This window comes from Phalacrocorax aristotelis, chromosome 9, assembly GCF_949628215.1.
Source record: "Phalacrocorax aristotelis chromosome 9, bGulAri2.1, whole genome shotgun sequence".
Classification (NCBI taxonomy): domain Eukaryota; kingdom Metazoa; phylum Chordata; class Aves; order Suliformes; family Phalacrocoracidae; genus Phalacrocorax; species Phalacrocorax aristotelis.
In genome coordinates, this window is record NC_134284.1 from 12104040 (window position 1) to 12129213 (window position 25174).

The 25174-nt window shown below is 54.4% G+C and overlaps 1 protein-coding gene across 5 annotated transcripts in view; it reads right to left on the minus strand.

The window, feature by feature from the left end:
- Positions 1 to 25174, minus strand: part of LTBP2 (latent transforming growth factor beta binding protein 2) — a 75028-nt gene that overhangs the window by 11637 nt on the left and 38217 nt on the right. For 2 of the 5 annotated variants that reach the window (XM_075103493.1, XM_075103489.1), the window contains exons 5-21: positions 24801 to 24971; positions 22995 to 23195; positions 22350 to 22621; positions 20646 to 20748; positions 12674 to 12748; positions 9046 to 9168; positions 8396 to 8560; positions 7404 to 7634; positions 6811 to 6833; positions 5334 to 5373; positions 4832 to 4924; positions 3660 to 3785; positions 3356 to 3484; positions 2842 to 2961; positions 1787 to 1906; positions 1458 to 1580; positions 1134 to 1259 (exon numbers count right to left, since the gene is read on the minus strand). In XM_075103493.1, the coding sequence (XP_074959594.1) occupies positions 1134 to 1259; positions 1458 to 1580; positions 1787 to 1906; positions 2842 to 2961; positions 3356 to 3484; positions 3660 to 3785; positions 4832 to 4924; positions 5334 to 5373; positions 6811 to 6833; positions 7404 to 7634; positions 8396 to 8560; positions 9046 to 9168; positions 12674 to 12748; positions 20646 to 20748; positions 22350 to 22621; positions 22995 to 23195; positions 24801 to 24971 (2241 nt within the window). The remainder of the gene's footprint in view (positions 1 to 1133; positions 1260 to 1457; positions 1581 to 1786; positions 1907 to 2841; positions 2962 to 3355; positions 3485 to 3659; positions 3786 to 4831; positions 4925 to 5333; positions 5374 to 6810; positions 6834 to 7403; positions 7635 to 8395; positions 8561 to 9045; positions 9169 to 12673; positions 12749 to 20645; positions 20749 to 22349; positions 22622 to 22994; positions 23196 to 24800; positions 24972 to 25174) is intronic. The other 3 variants (XM_075103492.1, XM_075103491.1, XM_075103490.1) reach the window with 3 other exon arrangements.

The window sequence follows — 25174 nt, forward strand, 5'->3', positions numbered from 1 at the left end:
CTGCCATCAGGTCAGTGTGACCCAAACAGTACCAAACCCTGATAAGGTGCCCTCATGACACAGCTGGGGCGAGGTGGCTGAGAAGGGGCTTACACAGAGTCTTGGGAAAGTGGGAGGGCAGACAGAAGGGATCAAACCATGGTTCTTCCATTGCACCCCAAAATCGGATGGAAAATAAGTTCATTTCATGCTGGCTTTCTCAGACAACAAAACAGAGGAGAAGAGGGGGAGGAAAGCCTCCCTCTCCTCCCCCATTTGAGGCCCCCATGCAGGGGGGTCTTCTGAGAGTCACATCAAAGGCAAGATCTTCTGTTTACCAGCTAAGTGTAGGCTGCAGAGCTCTGCAGTGCTCCAGAGAGAAATTTGCAGCACGCAGTCAATCTTTAAACAAATACCTTTGCCAGCCCTGCCACCTCCCTTCCCTTGCCCCAAACAGGGAATTTGCACCAAGCCATATCAAGCCCTGGGTGTCCTCTGGGGGCAGCATCCAAGGAAGTAGTTTCCCTGCCTGCGCTGGGGCAGTCAGGCTGTAAGGCTGGGACAGGGCACTGTAATGTCTGAGCAAAGCAACCAACACAGATCCATGCTCGTGCTAACTCTGTCATGCATGCCCGGCACAGCAGAGCCCTTGAACTACTCTTTCCCTTTTGAACATGTCCAAGTTATATTAGGGGCTGGGGAAAAAAAGATGAACCCTGGGTGCCCACAGTCTTGCCGCTGGCTGTGGACCCAAGGTTTCTCTCTCTGTTGAGGACTTACACTTGGGGCACATGCTTCCAGGCACACAGTTTTGAACTGAACCACACACAGATCCTCTCTGCCCATCTTTCCAGGCCTCCTATACTCCTCTGGCCTTTGTCAGCATCCCCCAGGTCACCATTAGTCCAGGATTCTCATAAATGAGTCTTTGTCCCCCATCCCTTCCCTGGGTGAGGAAGATCACCTTCCTGCTGCTCTAGGTGACATCTGTTTGCAGCACCCCCCTCCACTGTCTGCTGATCAGAGAGCTAAAGAGCTGGAGAAGGATCCTGAGGCTAAAGAAACACCTGGGCCCCACCAATAACCCAGCTACGGCAATGTTTCTTCCCTCATTCCCTCCAGCACTCGCTTCTCTGTCCCTCGGAAAGGGTTACCTTCACATGTGCTGCTATCTCTGGACACAGTGTAGCCAGTGTCACAAGCCATGCAGGAGTAAGAGCCCTCAGTGTTGAGGCAGAGTCTGGAGGGACAGGCAGCCTGGGCAGCACACTCGTCAATATCTGCATAAGCACACAAGGGAGAGCGGGATGAGTGGGGTGGATGTGGAGGAACCATAACCGGAGGCAGACATGTTGAGGAAACCAGCCAACATGGTGGCCAGGACTCAGGCACAGTCAAGTGCTCAGGAAGAGCCCAGGGAAGCCTCTGGACTGGGTGCATGACACTTCAGAGGATCTGGACTCATGGTTTCCTGGTACCTTGGCAGCTCTTCCCGTCAGGTGCCACCTCATAGCCCCGGTAGCAGGAACAGTGGAAGGAGCCATCCAGGTTGACACACTGCCCGTGAGCACACGTCCCCTCCGCAAGACACTCGTCTACGTCTGTGTGACACAGCAGAGAACAATATGGAATGGGAGGGTGCTCGAAGCCATCCCCACCACCCAAACTGCCAGGGCACTGTGCCTTGGCCACGCAGGCTGGCTGCCCACGGGAGTGTGCTGCCCGTGCCCCTGCTCCTTTTGAGGCTCGCAGGGAGCACTGCCACAGGGGGTGAGGGTGCCACCCAGAGACAGCCCACATTCCTCACCAATACATCTCCCGTTCCTGGGCCGGTAGCCATCCCCACAGCTGACACACTTGTAGGAGCCTAGTGTATTGACACACTTCCCATGGGGGCAAGGGCTGGGATCCACACACTCGTTGATATCTGCCAAGAAACACACTCCTTTCAGGCTCCCAAAGGTGAATAGTGCAGCCTTCTCCAGGATGTCCCCTCCAGCTGGATCCTCAGAGTTCCCTTCTGGGGGACAGCGATGCCCAAAAGGAGGTGAGACAAGTTTGCCAGGGCTTGAGCAACACTACTTATAGTCCCACTTACCACTCAGGAGCCTACACCCACACCTGAGGGCTGACATAATCCAGCAGCGAAACCTGCGGCTGCAGGATTTTGCCAAGGCCAGGAATGTGCATGGACAGAGAAAGGGATCAGAGAACACCTGTGCAGGGCTGTTTCATCAGGGACTTCTGTAACTATGATTAGGATGCAGCCTCCAGCTCAGGAAGTCCTGAAGGCAAGTGCTTTCTGGAGGCCGTGCAGGGGGAGCAGCATTCTGTGCATGCCCTGTTTCTCCTACTGCCTCCTAAAATAGTCTCCCACTCTCTGTCGGAGACAAGCTACTGAGAAAGGGGGATCTTTGATCAGGGACATTGTATGTTCACAAGGTCGAATGCTCTGAACAGCCCAGGTCATGCCACGTGAGCGGGATGCTGTGGCCTGACTCTCTGCAGCCTGCTCTCCCTGCAGTCCACTTGGCAGCATGAGGGTCTGGTGACAGTGTCAAGCTGGCACAAAAACACAGGGACATCTCCTCCCAGATTAGGAAGCCAGCATGGGCTGGTCATGGGGGATCAACCTGGGGAGGTGGGAGAGGGTCTCAGAACTCCCCTCTCCCAGCCCAGGAAAGCCTCTCCCTCCTTCAGGCAGAGGAGAGGACAGACAGCCCTTAGGGGAGGCACGGGGCAGACAAACATGGGGGGGTCCTTCCTCCCTTCCAGAAGGAGACACGAAGTGGTGAGGAAAGGTGTTCAGCCCTGCACAGGGTGGGTTGGAGGGGCAGGGGAACAGGGACTAGCAAGCTTCACCTTCACACTGTCCTCTGGGGCCCAGGGCAAAGCCCTCCTTGCACTCGCAGAGGTAGGACCCAGGGGTGTTGATGCACCGTTGTCCTCTGCAGATAGAGGGCTGCTCACATTCATCTCGATCTGGCAACAGATAGGGAGAGTCCTGAAGTCTTCCCTCTCCAGCGTGGGAGGGCTGGGTGCAGGAGAGGAGCTGCTCCGCCTGCAACAGGCTCTGCCCAAGGGACCCATGCTGGGGCTCTCCTCTATCCCCCATCTGTCCTAACACCCCCCTTGCCAGAAGCAGTGATCAAGGCTGGCATCACAGGGTCCTACCCAGAACATCATGGGCAAGGCCCTGTCCCTGAGCGAGGATGAGAGGGTGATGCCCATGTATCAGGCTGTCTGTGGGCAGGCCTGGGGAAGGGAGGGTGTGCATGAGTGCATGTGTATGTGCATGTGCATGAGAGAGCACGAGAGTGGGGACTGAGGCCACCATGGGAAGGTGGCAGCCCTGTGCCAGGCAGATACCACTTACCCTCACAGCTCTGCTTGCCCTCTGAGACAGCCAGGGTGTACCCAGAGTAGCAGAGGCATAAATAGGAGCCCACACTGTTGATGCAGCGACCTTTTCCAGCACAAGGGTCTTTAAGGCACTCATCTTCATCTGTGCCCAGGCAAGGAAGGAAGACAGACAGTCAACACCTGCAGTTGCCTGCCAGCCCCATGGTGCAGCAGATAGGCAGAGCTCAGCAGAGCTGACAGAAAACCTTCCTCCCCCAGGAGCCTGAAGGACTGAACAGTCTGTCGAGGCCCAGCAGGCAGAGGAGGTGCCAACCTACCGATGCAGTCGAGGCGGCTGGGGTCCAACGTGTAGCCGGGGTGGCACAAGCAGCTGTATCCCTCCGGGGTGAGCACGCAAGCTCCGGCTCCACAGAAGAGGGGTGAAGAGGCACAGCTGCCAACCACTGGGAGAAGAGACCATGGGGTTGGGGGCAGCACCAAAAGGGTGCATGAGTCTAGCGTCTGCCTGTGTCCCAAGCACCATGCCAGGGAGGCTGCTTTTTCCCTTCTTGGAGAGTGATGCTAAGCCTGCTCCTCTACGCTTCAGGCAGCCTGCACCCATAGGGCTGCAGGGAGGACACGGCGGACTCTGCCTCCTCCTCTGGCCTGAGGCCCAGCTGGGATGCCCAAGCCCCCTGTGCTGCTCACCTGCACCCCCGCCCCACAAAAGGATACTGGGGAAGCCCCATGCCTTAGAGGAGGGCTTGCAGCAGAGCCTGGCCCCTGTGAGGGGGCTCCTTTTGGGGCGACAGCAGGGCCCCCCCACCCACCACCCTGCTAAGCAGGGAGCAGGGCACTGCATACCCCCTCAGCACTGAGCCAGCCTGGGCAGGGTGGGGGCGCAGCCCAACCCCAAACAAAAGGCTATTCAGGAAGACGCATTCCTCAGCAAGGTGCCTCTGCCAGGCCTGCTCCCCAAGGTGCTCCAGCCCCCGGTGGAGGGCAGGGGCCGCGCTCCCAGACACTTGAGCAACCCTGGAACAACAGCGCCCTTGTTTCCGGCGCAGTAAACAAGCCGCCCCGGGATCCACATGCCTCCCCTTGCGCTCCCCCTTGCCGATGAGTCAGCTCACGCTGCCAGGGAAGCAGGCCAAAGCCACCAGAGCGGGCACGTGATCCCCCTCGCCCGGCAGCCACGGCTGTGCCGGGCAAGTGAGCTGCAGGCAGGGGAAGGACCCAGAAAACCAAACACTTTGGTCCCTGTATGGGATTGCTCTCATGCCTCCCCATGGCCGGCCAGCTTTCCCTGGCTGGCAGCAGCCAGGACCAGGCTGGGACAACACCCCAGGGTGGTAGGACAAGGACTTTTCTTTGGGAAGCCAAGTGGGGCATGTGGGAAGACAAGCAGGCTGGGGAAGGGAGAGAGCCCCTGGGCAGAGCTTAGGACATAACATCCCCATAGTGCTAGGCAGAGAAAGGAGGGAAATTCTGGAGAGCAGTGGACATGCACCCGAACCCTGCGCTGGCATCTGTGTTGGTGCAGCGTCATCCCAGGTGGTGGTGGGGCCAGGCTGGGGAGGACCACGCCAGGACTCTTCTTCTGCTGAGGAAGAAGACATGAGGTGAAGTCCAGCACCCGATCACAGGCAGAGGTGCCCACCCAAGGCTTACCTGTGCTGGGTATCCCTGCATCCACAGCCCCAAGAAAGCACATGGGAAGGGGCCACAGGGTGGCTGAAGCTACCTCATCATCTTGTTATTTAACACAGCCTCCTCCACCTCACTGGAGATCCATGACCTCCCCATATCCCTACAGCCCCATATCAGCCACCACAGTGCGGCAGGAGTCCCCCATGGCGCCCTGCAGCCAGCCCAGCTGGCAGCCCATCCTGCCCAGCATCGGGGGCTGCCATGCAGAGGAAGCAGCTCCCAGCCTCCCCACTCTCCTCCCTCCTCACTGCCCCATCCTCTTCCCCACGACCACCCTGCCCTCCTGCCAGCTGGGCGCTCACCTCTGCGCGTGGCAGGCTCTGCAGTGGCATCAGCAGCGCCCTGAGGGACAGAAACATAGGACTGCCTCTATCCACATGCATGTAGCTGGGAGGCAGCATCCCTGAGACATTTTCCCACCCACCTCCTGGCTCCTTTTGCTCCCCAAGACACCATGCTGGGAGGAGAAGCTGCCACGGCTGGGTGCATCTGGCAGGGCCACTCTGTCCTGAGCACATCATCCTGAATAAAACACAGCTCCTGTCTGTGCCCGGGGGTTCCCCACAGAGGCGCCATGCTGGCACACCATGCAGGTGAGACCCAGGGCACTGCTACCGGACAGGCATCTCTGCAAGATGGCCGCAAAGGGCATCCAGGCATGGTAAATACTGCCACTGTCACTGGTGGCTCTGGAGGGCTGAGGACAGCCACTGCTTCGACCTGCCTTGACTGCTACCTACTAGAAGGGTGCTTGGTGCTAGACGCTCTTTCTCAGCATCCCTTCCTGGTGAACCCATGGCTGCCAAAGGAGAAGTTGGAGCACAACCTGGGTTTCTGCTCCAAGGATCTTTCCGCAATGGATGAAGAAAACAGGCAGCTGAGCAACATAAGTCCCAGATAGCTCTGCTTCAAGATTGGAAGCTTTGGTTCAAATTTCTGCCTTGTCTTGAGATTTTTCATATGTCCTTGGGCAAGTCACTTCATGTCTATAAAGCAGTGATGATGGCAGTGCTGTCAACTCCTGCAGAGGGGCTGCTATAGCAAGGGGGCACAGAAATGCTCAGGAGAGATATGGCCCAACTGCTACTGACAGCAGAGATCGAGACACATATTTTTCAAGTGAGACTCATAATAAAGAAACCCAGCCCTGGGAGAGCCTAGCAGAGAATCGGTCCCCAGACTGCTCCCGTTCAACAGGGTGAATTCACATAGCCAGTGTGGGAGACCCCTGCCCCAACTGCTCCAGTGGAGTTTCTGCTGCACCCACACCAGCACGGGGAGACGTGCTTGTGTCCTAGGCTTGAACACAACACTGGGCTCCGTGAGAGGAGCACTCCCCAAGCTGAGTGCAGCAGTCCCCCTTCCCCTGCTGCCCATCAGCCCTACAGCCAGGCCAGGCTGACAGCAGGGAGTGAGCGCCCACACCTCAGCCAGCTCCGGCCTCAGCCTGGGCTGCTACCCCATCCCCAGCAAATGCCAGCTGGAATCAACACTGACCATGAGCTAGTGCAGCAGAACCCTCAGCTCCTGCTGTTTGAGCTAATGGCCTTTTAGCAAGGGCTGAGCAGGCACTTGGCACAGTGCCTTCAACCATGGCAACTCAGCCAGGGTGATAGGGTTTGCAGTTTGTATGCTGTTCGCTCTGGCAGCAGCTACTTGCTCTCTTCTGTGCTCTCTCTGACCACATTTCACCCCTCCTTGTGTATGTGTATGAAATGCCCTTCCTGACTATCAAGCTACCATGGATGCACCCAGATGTAGTAAGACAAACTTACTCACCTGTGCAGCAGGAGAAATTTTACCTGGAAAGTGAAACAGAGCACGGTGAGTAGAGACAAGGCAGGCAGGCATCCTTCTCAAACTCTGGCTGCCCTAACTTCACCCCACCTCTAAGACACTGCCACTCAGTCCCTCCCACTCCTCTGCAAGAGCTTGTTCCAAAGCCAACAAACCTGGACTCCTCTCCTGGCATTGCACAGGCCCCAGGACCTTCCGCTCCAGCAGGTGCTGGCACAAGCAGTTGGTCACACTTTGCTCCATCTGGGCTCGACAAAAGCCCAAGGACTGCAGTGCCAGGGCTGCCACACAGACCTGAGGTCCTGGTGGAGGTAGCCTGGCCAGCCAGCACCAACTGCAAAGATGCAGTTGCAGGAGCCTGAAACACTCAGAAACTTCTCCAAAGGCTTGAAGACATGGTGTCTCATGCCCCAGGAATTCTAGTACGGTTGAAGAACACCTTGCATATTCATACAGATGTAGAAAGCTCTTATCAGCTAGAAGTCCATCCATGGGGGCATGGCAGGACCTGGGAATTTGCCCACCCTTCCTAGGGGCCCAGATGGAGCAGCTTTAAGCAGTAGACCCCACACTACCTTCTCCTGCTGAGGTGCCAGGGTGGGGGAATGCCTCCAGGATGCTCCCACGCAGGCTGTGCTGCAGCTGCTGTCTCCTTGCTGCCCAGTCTAATGTCCAGTTGCTGCTCTCCCCTTGTTCTTCCAAGCTGAGGGGCAGCTCTTCTACCTCTGCCTTCCTCATTGACAGGCGGATATCAGAGCTGGAGTACGTGTAACCATGTCCTGCTGGGCAAATTTCCTTGAAGGCTTCTGCGAGGGAAAATTGAATCAAAGCATTAGAGGGCATGGTTGGAAGGAAGAGGCTGATCCAGGGATCACCTGGCTTACCACACCCAGACATGATGGTGAGACAGTGGAAGAAAGGAATGAAGACGGACAGGCAGGTATGTGAATGCAGGTACCAGTTTCTCCCATCCTATAATTTTCTGGTGATTTCTAAGGGTTAAATCCTTATAGATGCACATATGGGCTGCAGTGGGTAGATGCTTCGAGCAGGAATCTGCTCACAGGGTTTCTAACAGGCACTGGCTGGTACTCCCAGACACCAAAACCTAAATCCCTCCCTTGGGTCAGTACTGCTAGGAATGGATCATGCCACAGGAAGATCCAAGCTGAGCAAGGGAGCAGATAAAAGCAAACCCCTGGTACCCACCCGAAGATTTTTCTCAGTGCTTTCCCCTCAACCCTGCCCCATGCTGAGATATGCCAAACTTATCCTCACCTGGCTTTCATCCAGCAGAAGATGTACAAGAGGCAAAAGGGCTGTTGAGCAAAGCCAGGCACAGACATGGCTGTGCTCTCCCTCTGGTACAGAGTGGTTTCCCATCAGGGATTTCTCTATCTTCCGAGTATTATCCAGGTCTGCTTCCTGGGATGCTGGAACCATCTCACAGGCCAGCATTTGCACCACTCATCTCTGAGTCCTGCAGCCATCTGCGTGTCAGCAAGTTCAGGCAAGCCCAAACCCCAGTCTAACCAGAGCAGGCAAAGCTGAAGCAGGCATATCTCACCTGAGCCGGGCAGGGGGCACTCCTCACAGTTCTTCCCCCAGCCCTTGCCGACGCGGCTGCAGCAGCAGATCTGCTGGGTGATGTGGTGGGAGAGGGGGAAAGAGCACACACCTCCAGCTGCTGAGCGGTAACACAGCCCCTGCTCCATTGACACCGCTTTGTCCGCTGAAACACAACAGCAGGGTCAGTGCCAGAGGTTAAGCTCTATGCTCTCCAAGGAGAGAACAGGGGACACTCAATCTCTCCCCCTCAGGGCCTTCTTTGCCTGTGCCTCCCAGCCTGTCCTGAGGGCTGCCCCATCCTCTCCTCAGAACAGCCCCTGGCCTTCAGCTCTCAGGCCATTCCCCCAGCAGTGCTACTCCCAAACAAATCCAGCTCCTGTGGGAGTTCTCTCAACCCAGGAGGCTGTGTCCTCTGCTGCTGCACTGCAGGCGTGTCCCCTGCAGGTTCCACAGGGGCCATGAGATGTCCATGGTGAAGAACAATGCATGAAGAAGGCCCGAGGAATATGGATCCATCCTGCACACAAGTGCAGGACAGCAGAACTCAACCGCATTTGCAAGAGGCATGAAGCATGCTGCAGCCTCCACTCAGCCATGGGGTCCTGCTCAGGCCCCTTCCCAAACTGAGGGGTTTCCTGGACTACTTACAGATGCAATGGCTACGGGATGGGTCCAGCATGGTGCCAGGCTTGCAGGTGCAGCGGAAGCTGCCACGGGTGTTCACACACTCAGCATCTTTGCACAGGCCCTGCATCAAGCACTCGTTGATATCTGTGGACAGGAGAGAGCCTGGTGAGATGTGAGGAAGCTGAGGGTGAACTGAATCCCCTACCCAGTGCCTCCCACTCAGGTATTGTGGACCGAGGGGTCTCAGCTGGGCTGGTGTCTGAGGCAGCCTTGGCACCGAGCAGCGCAGTGGGGACCTCCGCGGCGACAGCCAGTCCCGCATCTGCAGCACAGAGCTCGCTTGCTGCAGCTGCAGGGATGGCTCATGAATGACTGCTCTGCTTCACAACCCTTGTGGAAAACAGATGTGGCCCCTGTGGTGAGCCACCCTGGCAGGGTCACTCTTACGGCCATCATGGTTGTTGTCTGCAAGCCTGGACTGGTGAGTCCTGTCCTTTCACCTGACTCAGCATCCATCAGATGCAGTCTTCAGGAAGAGATCTGTGCTTATACCAGCAAAACACAACCAGGCTCACTACTTTGGCCTGCAGTAAAGCCTTTCCTACAGGCAGGAAGAGATGGATGGGAGCATGGAGTGGCAGGAGTGGGATGAACCTCAGCACCACCCCAGAACAAATCACAGGAACATAGCCTACAAGTTAAGAGGTGGGAGCAGGCAGTGAGAGGGACCTGGGCACACTTGCTGCTCACAGGACAGCTATGAGCTGCCAAGACCAAGAAATGCCAGCATGACACTAGGCCACATCATGCCAAACACTTTCCAAAGACACGGGGCAATCCCAATGTCTGTGGACAAGGCCCTAGTGAGACCTCAGGTGCCCTGAGAGCACCTGTGTCAAGGTGGAAAGGGTGCAGAGGTGGGCTGCTGGGACACTTGGAAGAATGAAGGTAATGGAGGAGCCTGACTGAGACCAGCTAGGTTCAGGAATGGCCTTCCCAGCACTACCTGATTCCTCAGAGCTGCAACATCACTGCTTGGTGGAAGTGCGGGTGTCACGCAGCCAGCTATGACAGCTGGCGTTCAGACTTAATGACCTGAAAGGTCCTTCCCAGCCCTGTGCTCTTAAACTCTGCTGTTCACCCCACCGGCTGCCCTATACATGGTTGAGACACACAGGGGCCATCAAGACCAGGCCATGATGTTCAGTCAATTCAAAGTACAGCAGGCCAGGGAGGAGTAGGGTTTGGCTGCATAATGTAATGGTTTCCTGCTCCGTACCAAGCACAGGACAGAGTTCATGAGAACAACCAGTGGCCAGACCCCAAATATGCCAGGAACCCCACTCAGAGAAGAGGCTCGGTCTCTCCAGAGCAGCCTTGGGGCTCATCCCTGCCACTCCCTGGCATGGTCGGAGCGCTGTGTCATTCCAACACACCAACTGGATGAAGTGTTTGGCCTCCGCATAAGCAAAGGGATTGAAGGGATTAGAGTAATGGGAGCACAAAACAAACAAGCACCAAGGGCTGGGCTTTATGAGCTTAATTTAAAACAGGGCAACGTCCCTGCCTCAGTCCAACCCTCTCTATTCCACTGGCAGCAGAGGACCCACCCACAGTGGAAATCCCCACAGGCAGGCAGGCACACCTGGGGCCACACACTCCTACCCACTGTAGCATGCCAACAACGGGGCTAGCCCACAAAGGAGGCCTCAGGGACCGCAAACCAAGATCCATATGCTATCTCAGCTTCTTCTTCCCACCCCACACAAGCCTGCCATGTTCTTCAGAAACAGCCGCACTGGGTCAGGCAGCTTGTAGTGGCAAGGTGCAGGCTGGTTTACCCTGGTGCTTGGTGAGGAAAAAGGACCTGAGTCAGCAAAAGACACCAGGGATTTATGGACATCAAGGTGCCAATGTGTGTTTTGTGCAGTGACCCCTGTGCATGCACACGTCCCTACCACCGTCTCCAGGCGGCCCAGCCTGCAGCCTCCAAGACAATCTTTCATGTATAGCAACCACATTATCCTTTCCAGTGCCATCCTTCTTGCTGGTTCCAGCAGCACCAGGAGGCTTCCTGACTGGGTCTGCCAGGCAGTCTCAACTCAGACTCATTGCAGCCTTGTTCCTGGTCAATGGGATGCAGGAAGGAAAAGGAAGAGGAAGAGGATGAGGAAGAGGAGATCTTGCAAAGATAAGCCATTTGTTCCTCTGCTGGAAGGCACCAGAAACAACCCTTTCTATCCATATAGAACTAAGAAAAGCGGGCTCTTGCCAGGACCCCACTCCAGTCACTCATCTGTGCTTTGATGACAGCCTGCAAAGCCACAGCTCAGCTTTTTCCAAGAAGCTCAGCTTCTCTCCTAGAGCCAATGACCTCAGGAACCATCAGCTGCTGTCTGGGCCCTTGGCTTCCCTCCTACCTGGGCTGGCAAGAGAAGGCCCCATGTAGCCTCTCCCACAGTCTATCAGCCAAATTGCTCACTCTGGACTCTAAGTGAGGTGCTGGACTTCCTGACACACATCCTGCTGTAACAGCAGAGATGGGAAAAGCACCTCAAGGCAGTAGACTGTCTGCAGAACAGTACTTCTCCCAGCCAGGCTTATGAAGGAGCACGCAGAGGCACAAATCTCTGCTTCATGGTTCATGTGCAAAAACATCTTCTTAGCAAACTCCACATTGCCATCTCTCTCTGCTGCTCAGAGCATTGAGACTCTCCCTGCTCCAGAGGAGACACAAATCCAGAGCAGGCACCACAGGTCTCTGCTTGCTGACACGACCCCCTCAGCTGCTTTGCTCCTCTGACTGCTGTTTGATATCTCAGGGTAGTTCCTCATACCCAAAGCACTGTCTGTGGCTGCATAAGGGATGAGATCTGAGCACCAAGGAGAATAGAAGCTGTTGCCTTGTTGAAAGTTCTCCCCCAGGATGATGTGGGGAGGTTGAATCATTAATTAAGTAAGCATGGTGGAAAGTCCCAGATAAAAGAGTCGAGTCAGTGGATTGCCAGCCCTGGGTTTGCATGGCTGGGGCCCAGGCTCCCTGCTGCATCTTTGAGATGACACCTCTCAGCTTGTCATGAATCACAAGAAGAGAACCATAAAATTCCACTTCAGTCAGAGCATGGAAAAACACAAGCCCTGTGGGCCAAGGGATGGCAAAAAACATGAATTGGAGAGAAAAGGGATAGACTCCAGCAGCGCAGGGCAGGCACAACAGCCTGGCAGCATGGGCAAGCAACATGCTTGAAACAGAAGGACTCACTTTTATGGCACTCCCACTTGGAAATGACCAACCAAACAAGCCGACAACCTTCCCAAATGTTTTCAGGCAACAGAATATCTGTTGCTTCAGATGATGGGAGAAGTGTTTTTGCACTCACATGTAGCAGAGCAGCAACATAGGTCCTTACTGTGTCAGTAGGACTTAGTAGGTGAGTTTTCTCGTGCTGGCCCAACTATGCGCTGAGTCATGTAGTCCAGTGTTACCTGTTTTTCTTCATGCTTGATGAAAGCACAGGGATTTTTGTAAGTCACATTCTTGGTAGATCTGTATCAGGGAGTTAGATAACTGTATTTTATTTGTATATATAGTTACAGCTCTGACAGTGGATGTGGGAAGCAGAGAGAGAGATGAAAGCAGCATCCTTACCTTGGCAGTGGCTCCGGTTCAGCCTCTTGTATCCTTGGGGACATTCCACCTGCCCATTCTCAATCACAGCATGCGCTGGGAAGAAAGCAAACAGTGTGGGATGCCAGCAGTAGAGCCAGCCACCAGTCTTGTACCTTTTCTCTGCCCTTCTTGCAGAGGGGAAAGGGTCCCTAGGTCTGCCTTGGATGGGCCTCTGATGACTCCCAGAGCAGAAGGAAAGGTGAATGCAGCCACATTTCCCAAGCGGTGTCTTCTGCCGCTTGGCAGGTGCCAAAATGGTGACCCAGAGGTGCTGCCTGTGCTTCATACCTATCACTGTGTCACCACAGATCCTTCCAGGCCACCTTGGATAGCCAGGTGGCACATGACAAGGGGGATCATAGTGAAAGGAATGGCAGAGGTCCTTGACAAGATGATGAAATAATAGTCCAGGGCCTGTGTATTACATTTTCTGCCTTTTTTACTGCATGTCATTTCCTGCCCTGATCACTCTCATCAAAGAAAATTTCAAATTGCTGCTTAAAATAGTTTTGTGGGTTCCAAAATGGCCTATAACCAATACAATTAAATCTCTCCAAATTTTTTAAAGGCAAGTAAAATGTGGCCCATAAATTCCAAGGAGGTCAAATTTAGGCACTGGATTTTGGAGCAAGGGAGAGGGAATACGGGAGGTGACGGGTTGGAAAGAAAGGAAGCACAGGGTGGAGTAGGAAGAAGGGCGCTTTGACTCAGGATGGGATTTTCCCAGGGTGGGGTTTCTTTTTATTTTTCTGGACCATACACTTGGAAACAAGAAGTGCTAACAGCTTAGTGACTGTCCAGCCATATTCCCACCACTCTAATTCCTCCTCCTGCCTGGCATCAGTAGCTCACACCCTGGTGTCATATGTGGAAAGCCCTCCATGGCAATAGCCGTACTGAGGATCTGGCAGATTCCTAATGCATTGCAGCTTTCAAGAACCAGGGACAAACTGAGACCATCCTTGTGGCAGGAGATGGTCAGAAAGAGCCTGAAAAGGTGAAGAACACAAACAATGCATTGGGGGCAGAGAACAGGCATGTCCATAACTCTTTGTCCTAGACACTTTGACCCGATAATGTAGCTTAAAGCCATTCTAGGATAATTCTTGAAAGGCAAAAGTTAGGGACCAGCCTCCTAGGATAAAGGTGCTTGGGAAATAAAAGATGGGAGAACAGCAAGCCATTCACCAGCATGTACCAGGAAGAAATAGAAAATCTTGTTTCCCCATGTATGGTAAATGAAGCTACAAGGTTTTCTGGGTGTAGGTAGATCCTCAGCGGCTGAATGAATGACTAAGATGAAAAAACTATTCACCCTCTTCAACAGCTCAGTCATGAATTGTAAGCAGGAGGTGCTTACAAATATCTGGATGTTGGGGGCGAGGGGATTGCTGGTGATACTGGGAGTCACTGGGTGCATTTCCAACCTTCTGGGAAGGGAAAGACAACCTCTGGCTCACAGGCTCCAGGCTCAGCACCCCAGTGGGATTCCAGGTCATTCCACACCACAGCCTGTGGGCTTGGGGCTGCCAACAGGCATTAACTGTGCTTGGAAGCATCTGTCAGCCTCAGCACGATGTGATAACAGATGCTCAAATGAAGCAGCATCGTTATGTGCAAGCCCTCCAACAGGGAGCCAAGCATGCTGGAGATCAAACAGCGATGACATGTGTCAGAGCCCAGCTCCCTCTCTGAAAAGCCTTTGCAGAGAAACAGATCCTAGCATCCCTCTGCCAGATGCTGCTGGGGAGAGGGCAAGGCAGAAAATACCAGTGATGGGGGGTGAGCGTGCAGGTCTCGTGCTACCTCAGCACTTGTACGACTCCAGTCAGCAGAAACCTGTGGCTTGTTACTGAGGAAATCACTTGTGAAGCTGCGGACAAATGTCTTAGTTTTGCAAAGAAACTCATGTTCCCTGGAAAGAATAACTGCAATGTAATGTGAGCAGATCCCTCTGTACCAAGGGGAACCAAGACACTTTCTGAAGTACTGGATGGAGGCTGCTCTCTTCCTGCCAGGACCTGGCTGCAAGGGAAGACAGCATGTGGCTGCAGGAGGATGTAAGCTATTAACTCTCAGCTTTGTATTTGGTTACTCAAGCAGAGGACCATTTTCTTCCACGAGCTCTGACGTTGCTGAACTACAGCAGAGATGGCCAAACCCCCCTAACAAACAGCCTAGGGCACCTGAGTTTCCTGCAAAGGGGATCAGCATCCACCCCTCTCCCATGCAGCTGGTAGGAGTGGGAAAAAGCCAGTCTGATGATTGGAGAGGGCAGAATGTCTGTCAGCACCCAGAGCCAGAGGGGTCCCAGTCTTCTGTGTCTGTCTGTCTGTCTACACTCTCTCTAGGAAGGGGTGCTCCTGCAGTTTGAGGCAGGGGACAGAGCAGCTGAGCTGCATCTGTCAGGCAGAGGGATTTCAGGCTTGATGGGGGTGTGGTTTTGGAGGCTCGCCTCCTGGGCACTTCAGCTCCATGGGTGCTGCACTGAAGTGATGTGTTCACCCAGTACATGCACACCAGGACTCTGCCTTGGCTCTCCTCATCGCTCCCTCCATTGCTCTGCTTCATCCCACCACTTGATACTGCTTTCTGCAAGCTCTGCAGGCACTAGGCACCTCTGGCAGGGCTGGGCTCTCACAGGGGAGTATGCATGCAGTAAGGTCACTGATCTAGAATGAAGGAGGTGAGCGTGAAGCAGCAAACCCCAGGACTCCCACCAGCACCTTTGTCCCCAGCTAGAATGATACCTGAGCACAGCAGAACGAGAAGGGAAATGAATGTACAGAAATCAGGCAGAGGGGTTTTGCAGGCTAGCGGGATGATCTTCAAGCAGCCAGGCACACTTCACAAGTTGTCCATCACTTGCCAGGAGAAAAGGCTTTACCCAAGGGTCCTGGCTCCCAAACGCTGTCTGAAGACGGGATGAAGAAGCTCAGGCTGATGGTGAAGTGGAAAGAAACCACTTCTAGTGGTGGTAGCCACAAGGGCCTGAGCAAGGCAAGGTTTGTAGGGTGAGATAATACATTGTCTTAGGCCAGCCAATATCACTCTGTTAAAAGGGGAAGAGGAAGCCTGTGGTCAGATGAGAAGTGAGGAAATGCTTGGCTGCTGAAAGCTAGCCCATTTCTTTCAACTCTTTCCATTTATCATACAAAAGGCATTATCTCTCTGAGAAGCCAGCCCTTCTTTACTGTCTCGGACAGACTCCCTGTGGTGCATGGTGCAGCAGTGGCAGAGCCAGCCCCTTCCCTCTGTAGCCTCCTTCCCATATTTCCAGGATTTTTGTCCCTAAGTCCTCCCTGATCTGATCGCAACAAGAGCAGACCAGGGGGCTGGTTTTCAAGGGGCTTCCTGTGGCTGTTTCAGTGCCTGCAGGCACAGTGTAGGGGAGCTTGCGGCTTGCAGAGCCATTTGGCATTTCTGATGATGACGGCTCCATGGGTGAGCTGCCACCCCTCTCGCAGTGGGAGGTCTGTTTGGGGAGTGCTGCGGATGCCAAACCAGACATTACAAGATCCAACTTTCCAGTGAAATTCAGACTTTTCTCTAGGTCAAAAAACTTGAAAAAACAAGGGGAGTGGGAATAAAAACAAAACAATAGCCTTCAAAGACTTGTTTCTTAATGCAGTTAAAACCCATAGGCAGGACCACAGAAAGCAGCCCAGGAAGATCTGCAGTGAGCCCAACTGGTGAGTGCATAGCCCAGCCCACGCTCGGGCTGATTGCAGCCTGAAATAAAGGACAGCAGTGAAAACCTAGGACCTGGAAGGTGCAGGTTTACTGCTGCAGCCAGAAGGTCCCCCAAACCCCTGCAAAAAGGTGAGACTTGTAGCTCCTCTGCAGTAAAGAAGAGGGTGTCCATCATCAATATGGGCTTCTGCTGGAGCGCTGCTGGTCACAGAGCTGTGTGGTCTCAGTGACAGGGAAGAAGTGGAAGAGGAGGGCCGTGACCCTCTCTGGGCAGATCACCTCACCTTGCCTTCAGAAAAAACTCTCAGCTACCAGTTTCCTTTATCCCCACATGCCTGAGGAGGGCCAAGACTTCAGGAAAACCAGTATCCAAATCCACACCCTGCCTGGGGTCTGTGTCAACCTGCAGTCTGGGTCTTGTTGGGTTTAGTTTTCATGGACCATCTCTTTACCTTATTCCAGCATGTTCTTCTCCACAGACCATTGTATATCCCAAAATAGTATATGATCTGGCAGGTAGGGAGGAGTAGCTCTGACCAGCAGTGTGACTTTACTCGCCCTGCATCCTGAGCTTACTGAGGAACAGGACATTGCTACTGCAGCTTCCTCACCAGCACTGCTCAAATACCCTGCTGGTCCTTGGGGTTCCTCCCAGCCACATCCAAGTGTCTACATCAGCTGCTTCCTCAGCCTCTGATTCCCTTCTCCCTCTGTCAGCCTTCTCCTTCTAGCTCATGTAGCTTCCTACCTCTCTGTTCTAGCCTTTCAGTGTGTGCCCCAGCTCCTCCTTCAAGTACTAAAGACCCAGGAGGGTCATTGGATGTCTCCATCTGATTTATCCTATCTTACAGGGCAGCAGATTTCATCCAGCCACCTTCAGCTGAAGCAGAAGGACTGCAGCTGAACAACAGCAGGCAAGTGTCCTGTCCCTTTCCAGGGCCCTGCCTCTGGCTCATCTCTTTCTTTCATGGATTGGGTGACAGCCTTTGCCTCAACAGCTCACAGAACAAGGTCTTAGCTCTCTCCTTTCTCCCAGGGCTGTCTCTGACATACCATGGTGATCCCATCTTCAGCTCTCACTTACATGAGCAATAACAAACTCCCAGCAACTTCTACTATAGCCTGCTTGAATATTCTAATACCCTGTAATAGCCTGCCTGAACACCTTATATCTCTGTACCCACTTCTTTGAAGGGGCCTAACAATACACATCCTCCCAGCAGCAAACCAGACAGCCAAAAGCCTGAGCAGAGGAAACCTCTGTGACTAATGTAACACCTGCTACAGCAAGCCCTGGCCACATCAACCCCACCTCTACCTTAATTCTGAACTCAGCTTTTAACATAGTCTCCTTAGGATGCAGACAAAACATTCAAGTGCCTTGGCTTTTCTGATGCTGGGCAAAACACAAGAAATAGCAGGGATTGGTCATGGTAGGTTCACTTAGAGAGATGCCTGCCTCTGATTCTTCTTCTTCTCTGATGTCTTTCCGCACACAAACACGTACCAAACATGAAAGCTGAAGTCGACGGAGACATCCGGACGTATCCAGACTCTACTAACAATCAGTGTCTCGGGCAGACAGTCAATCCAAACAAGTTCTCCATTTGTCTAGCTCTTGCCTGGCTGCACTTCTGTACATTTGTAAGTGTTTACACTGAACTAGCTTCTGCCATTTCTGTCTCTGGTTGCTGGAATTAAATTCCCAGTGCTGTGAAGTCTGCTCTGGTGCATGCCTCCCTGGGACACATGAGTGCAAGGAGTAGTTCTGTCTGAAGACCACAGTGCCAATAAGAAAGCTGGAAACATCCACTGGACACATTATCTCTGTGCACGAGACACTGGGTCACTGAACTACAGCCCAGTGACTTTGAGTGAGCACAACACAGGCCAGCAAGACCAGGATACAGAAGGGATGTGAGTGTGGGATGTAGTCTACAGGGAGGAACAATGGGGAGAGATGCTTTCACACCGGACAGACATGGACCTGGGAGCCCTGGCAGAGGAGGCATGGGGCAATGAGAGGTCACAGTGCTTGGTGGCTCCATTAGAGCAGTAAGATCATGGAGAAAGGACTGTTTCCCTGAATCCGCTCTGGGGTGAGATCCCTTGTCTGTGAAGACAGCACGCCAGAGAAAAGCATGCCAGCCGCCTGGACTTCTCACTTCACAACAGCCAGGCTCTCTTAAGCTGCCTCCATTGAGTCTCTGCCTTACAGCTCCCTTCACTTGCACTGTGTGGTCTCCTGCATGTGGGGCTGGTTACTGGGCACGATTAAAGAGGATGGAAATGGCCCCTTCAACTAGCCTGAATTCCTGCCAAAATCAACAAGAGCCATTTGGTCTCCAAGGGGGAACTTATCACCCAAAGCCAAAGGGACTGAGAATGGGATTTTCCTGTGGCACAGAAAGACAGAAGACCCAGAGGGATACATTTTTCATTAACCTGAAAAAAAACCCCAGACAAGCATCTGCCCGCTCAACGAAGACCTGCAGGGCAACCTTCCTTGAGCTGCTGCTGGGACACAGGGCATGTGCTGAATTGTGGAAGTGGGACCTGCTGGCAGCTAGGAGGCATTTCTTAAGCACATTTCCTCTACTGGCTGGCTGACTGCAAGGAGCACATGGGGGTATTTCATGGCTGTTTTCATGTCTTGGAAGCCTGTGATTAGAGACACGGTTTTGGAGTCTGAAGACCTATGTCCAGCAGAGCAATCACTGCTACAGCTCTGGCCACTGAGTGACAACCTAGCATCCTGGCACAGAGAAAGAGAAAGGAGGTGCAGAGATTTTGCAGCCATCTGCAGCCTAACTGAAGTATTAAGCAGCCCCCCTGCTTCCTGATGGGGGGATCACAGAGAGACAGGGTGAGTAACAGGGAGACTGCTGTGAGATGGAGAGAAGAAAGCCATGACTAGGAATGCAAAGGTTAGGGACAAAGAGGAGGGGGCTGAGGCCCATGTGTGGCATTTCCATGTTTGTGCTGAACCTGGTGACCCAGTGTTCACCCTCATACCACCTGTGCCCAAGGCTCATTTGGGGCTGGCGTGCATACAAGGGCAGGCAAGCAGTAGCATGGCGTGGGGCCACAGCAGAACCACGCAGAGTGGGAAGATGACAGCAATCAGAGCTCCCCAGATCTGTGCTGGGTTCCAGGATGCTGACAACCTCGTCTGTGATTGCAAGGAATTTGGCTCCAGTCAGCCCTACCCCTGGCTGTGGAGGAACCAAATTGAGGGAGGACAACGAGATGCAAACAGCTCTTGGGATTGTGCATGCAAGCAAATGAGACAGCCTCTGGGCAGAGCTAGAAGGCACCAACACCACACTTGCTTGCACAAAGCCTGTTGCCTTGGACACCTCCGCTGTCCTCAGGGGTCAAGGTTTCCTGGACCATGGGGTCTGTTTAGTTTAGCCCTTCAATCCAGTGAAGGCATGTGAACAAGCAGCCAGGCAGTGATGAAAGGGGCAGGCAGGCAGAGGAGAGGTGAGCAGCTCCCTGCTCATGTTGCATTGGACATGTGCTCCTTGCCCTGCAGTGGACCTGGTCAGCACTGGCTGCTTGCAGGTCTGCCTCCCTCCAGCCAAGAGTCCTTCAGCACAGCCTCTCCACCACAACATGGGAGAGGGGCTGCGGCACAAGGGTCCGTGCCCACCATGGGGCACCCTGAGTGAAGTGGCCGAGTAATCCCCATCTCCCACTGGATCAGCCTATCCAGCTCCTGAGCGCAGCAGAAACAGGGCTAGACGCCCATGCCCCTGGAACAGACCCCGGTGTGCTCCTGCCAATTGTTTGATGTAGTGTTATTTCCAGAGCCCCTGCCAAGCCCATGTCAGGCCCAGAGCAAGCCCGTAACTCTATAGGGCCGAGTCTGCAGCCTCCTCCACCGATCTAGGACTGCACCTCCTAAAATCACGGCTGCTCTTTTCCTGTTTCTCCCTCTGAGCGGGGCTGGCATGGCGGGAGCCACCAGCTGCACCGGGGTTTCACAGGGACAGTTTGGGGAGAAAACCTGGGACCAGCACTCAAACCAGAGCACTCCTCAGGGCAGCAGCTGAGCGGACATGGCCCCGCATGCCACCCTGGACACACTGCCTGTCCCTAAGGGCCTTGGGCAAAGGACAGCCACACAGCAGGGGACCCATGGCTCTGCTCCATGCCTCCTCGGCCATGCAAGGCAGCCCAACTATTTTTGCTTGCTGAGGGTGCGTGCTGTACATTTGTACCTTGTGCTGTCCCCAGTAGCGGCAGCACTCACCTGGCCGAGGGGGGCAGGCCAGGCACTGGTCCACACCCCAGAAGAGCCCCACGCTGCCACAGCAGTCCTCCAGCTTGGTCAGCCCTGGCAGGGGGTTGGTGCACTGTGGAGAGAAGATCAGAGGATCAAGCTTCTGCGTGATGGGGAGGAGATGTGCGTCTGTCCACTGCGGCTGGCTGGTGCAGCAGCAGCAGAGCTGGCACAGGGGACAACGGTTTGGGCTTAGAGGCTGGCACAGCCCTCCCGGCACAGCTCCCCACCAGGACACAGCGGGACCTGGGATGTGGTTTAAGACAGTAAACAGTTGTGCAGACAGAAAAACACAAGACTCCCTTGACTGCACCCCTCAGAGGGGAAGGGGACATCAAACGGAACAGGAGATGAACCAGAGATGATATCACCAGGCAAAGCCCTCAGATCAGCCCTGTGCCTGGCTGATTAGCCAGTGAAATGGGTGCACCACTCCAGCCTGGTGGGGAGCTTGCGGTCAGGCACTTTCCTCTGCTTAATGAGTCTCTCTTTCCTGCCCCACTCACCCCCCCCGGCAAGGCCCTCTGGATTACAGGCTTCCCCATTAGAGCAGAGCTGCCGTGGCCCACAGGCCAGAGCTGGCCCCCATCCAGGCATGCATGGCCGCCTGCCCAGCATTCACATACCGATCGGCTCGGCTGCGGCTGAGCAGGGAGAGGCAAGCGGTCCCCGCTGGGCTCCTCACCCTCCCCTGGGCATGGCATCACCCAAGATGGGTGAGGTGCGAGCATGGCAAGGGTACTCCCCGCTGCCCCCTTGTCCCCCCCGAGCATCTCTCGTAGCCTCTCTGGGCATCCACGAGCATCTCCATGCATTGGTATTTGCTCCTAAGCTCAGACAGCCGCCATCTCCCCACAGAGGAGTGGGTCTTTTTCAGGCCCAGGGTCTGATCTCATTTATTTTTGCACAAGGGAATGGCTGAGAATGCATCCTGCTAGGGACAGCTCTGATGGGAATGACTGAAGGACGGCAGGGGAACAGGGAGCAGTCCCCCAGAAAGGGCTGGGGAGCAGTGGGGAGGGGGCCAAGTCCCAGGCTGCCCAGCCAGGGGGTCTCACTGAGCATGAGTTGCTCCAGGGGAGATCACAGGTGTTCCTGTGGGTGCCAAAAACCTCCGATGCTTTTCCAGTGACGCAAGAAAAACATATGGGGAAAGACAAAATAAGAAATTACGATGACTGTGGGACAGGGGTGAGAAAGCCCCTCACGTGCGTTTGCTTCCCAAGCCCTGACCAAGCTGCCCAGGAAGGCATCGTTCCATGGAAATCAGACTTTCATTTATCGTCTGAGAGGGAAAGGAATTTTCCTATGTTTTATATGTTTCCTACAATAATCGCAGAGCGTGGCTGTAAATGTTGCTATAAATAGGGCATGCTTTTTAAACGAGACTGTGTGTGAAAGCCATCAAGTCTGGGCTGTGCTGCCCTAGGGCACAGCCTGGTCAGGGCAAGGCAGTGAGGTCTCTGGGTTGGGCCAAAAGAAGGGATTTTCTTCCCAAATACTAACACATTGTTGCCCAAGCCCATGGCACCTGGGTGATGCCCACACTGATCCTGAAGAGCTTCACACAGTGAAAGGCTACCCTTGCTGTCCCATAAGCCAACACACCCGTACCCCAGAACAAGAAACTTATCTCCATACACATGCTCCAACTCTTGATGGGTGACATCTTACCTGTCCATGGAGAGCCTCCCGAAAGCACCTCCCCAGCAGCCCTGGGGCTCTCTGCTGCTGCTGCTGGCCTCTCTCTGTGGCAATGCTGTTGCCGTTCCCGTGGGTGTAGGTGTACCAGGGCACGGCAGCCAGCTGAGGCACCAGGACTGCCTCCACACTGTTCTCCTCCGACATCTCTGTGTCACCCTGCACCCTGGCCACCTGGTGAATCTGCACAGTGGCTTCTGGAGGGTGGTTGATGTGGACGTTCACCAGGGAAGGGTTTAAGGAAGCTGGAAGGTGAGTTTATAGAACAGTTGTGATAATCTGGCAACAATTTGACACCCAAAGAGCATCTTGTCATCAACAAATGCACAAGGGAGGAGAGGTAGACTGACCCCACCAGGAAATCTAGAGGAAGACTGCAACCAAGAGAAAATACTTCTTTGGCCTAAAACCAGGACAAACCTACCAAAATCTTTCCCTGGCAACCTGAGTCCTTCAGAAACTAAGGGAACCACTTTTCTAACACCCTGGCCTGAAAAGGCAAGCTTAAGGATGTAGTGGCCTCCTCAGGCCTGTTAATGAAGTTCTCAGGAGAATCCAAGTAGGAGGGCTCAGAATTATGAGGGAAATGTGGGGTCTGGAGTCCCTGGCCACGCTCACCCAGCTGGTTGGACAAGGGCAGGGTATAGGTAGAATGCTTCATGGAGCTGCTGGCCAGGGTCTTTGGGGCTCTGCCTCCTAGCTTCTTTTCCAGAGAGGGAGCTGGCAGGTGGCAAAACTTCCCTGTGGAGTTGGAGGGGCACCAGCACTCATCCCGGCCCACGCAGCGCCCTCCGTTCAGGCAGGGAATCTGGCAGAAGTCTGCAAGGCAAAGAGAGGTCTGGTTAGCAGAGAAAATGAGCCACAGCCTCTAGCCAAGGGGTGACTGGGGGAGGCCAGACAGCTGGATGTGGGCCAGCACTAGCCCTGTGGTGCCCAAGGAGCAGGCCCAGCACAGGGCTGGGGTCAGCACTTGCAGCCTGGAGGCATCCGTGGTCCCTGCTGTGCACCACCATCCAGCAGGCAGCAGGTGGAGAAGCCAGGGTCCTCCCTGAGCTCTGCTCCATGTTGGAGTCATGCATTGAAGATGAGGAGCCCTCCCTTGGGCTCTGGGGCCATAGCGCCCCTGAGGCACCCATGCCCTGTGGGGCAACCCCCCAGGGCCAAGATGGTGTTGCTAGCACAGCAGGATCCCTTGGAGTGGGGCAGGAGCTACAGCAGCCGCTTGCAGCCGAGTCAGCACAATTCCTTCTCTTCTGCATCGCCCCCTCCCCACTTGGCAGGGTTTTTACTCCCAGCCCAGAAGGGAGCTTAGTGGGGATGGGAGAGGCAGGAGAGAACGGGCAGAAAGCCACGTCCTCAGAGCCTGACTCTCCGCCAGCCTTGGCCCTGCCAGCAGCTCAAGTGGGAGAAGCTTGGAGTGGGACAAAAGAATCAGGAGCAATTCGCCTGCACAGGCTCAGAAAAAGCATCCACAGAAGAAACCAAAGTCATGTCTTTTCTGGCCTCATCAGATGCTTGGAGCAACCCAGAGTGTCTCTCAGTGTGAGCAACACTCAGGGAAGGCACGGGATTTCCTGACATATCATCCTGACTCATTTCAGCATGAGATGAGACGCTGCTGCTGCACACCCCAGGATGGCTTAATCCCAGGGGATGAGCTCCCACCCTGCTATGAGTTCTTTTGCTCAATCCCAGCAACAAGTTCTGAGGGGAGGAGACACATCTTTGGACTGGGATCTAGGCAGAAATTCCCATGAACCCTGTATCAGTTGGTGTCCACAACCGCCAGACTTTGCACTCTCTCAGAGTTAGAAGAACTTGAGAGTTACAGAGGCTTTCCGAGGATGAGTCCCCCCAGGTTCTGTGGGCTGCTCCCACCAACTGGCTCCAAGAGGATGTGCCCAACCCACAGCTGGATATCTCAGTGACCTGACAAGCAATCCCAGCATCTCTGAAAGGCGAGCAGAGGTTTCAGCAGCCCTGTTTATAGGAACAGCTTGCAACCTGCAGCCAGCTCTCCTGGCTGCCACGTGAGTGAAAGGAGAGAACAGGAGGAAATTAGGTGATGAAAGTCAGCCCCAAGACTGGATGCCAATGAAAGCAGTGAGCTGGCTCTGAGAAGGAGGGGGTGGCTAGGCTTGGCTGCAGGCCTGACTCAAACACACGCATCCCTACTACCTGGGGTGGGATGGAAACAGAAGTTGCTTGCCCAGGAAAGAGAGCAATGAGGCAAGGTCTGTCTTCCTTCCCCAGAGGCAGAGATGGAGTATGCCCCAAAGACCCCAGGAGGCATCTTCCAAGGCACTGGGAGAGGCCATCTCCTCCCATCCCTATAGCAGCCCAAGCTCTCAGCCTGTAGAGGCAGGAAAGGCAGAAGGTGAGGGAACAGGCAACAAGATGGGCTGGGGGCCTCAGGGTGCTCACAGATGCGGAAGCCGGACTTGGGATCGTGATCGTGCCCCCCTTGGCTATAGAGAGTGGTGGTGTCTCCTTTCTCACAGCTGTTGTAGCAGCGCCCGCTCCGGCATGTCTGTTTGCAGATGGTGGGTGTGAAGACGATTTTTATCTTCCTAATCTTCTCTGTCAGGTTGGCCCCTACGAAAGTAAAGGACAGTGCTAAATGGAAACAGCTTCTCCAGGCCAGAGGACTGGTAATTTGCAGCTCAAGCTCCAAAGCATTCCCAGAGCAAGGAGAGGTCTGTGTATCTCCCCAGTGCAGTGTTTCTCATTGCTCCTCACTCACTCCAGCCTGTCCTCCACTCCAGCATCAATAAGGGTTTGTCAACACATGAAAATTG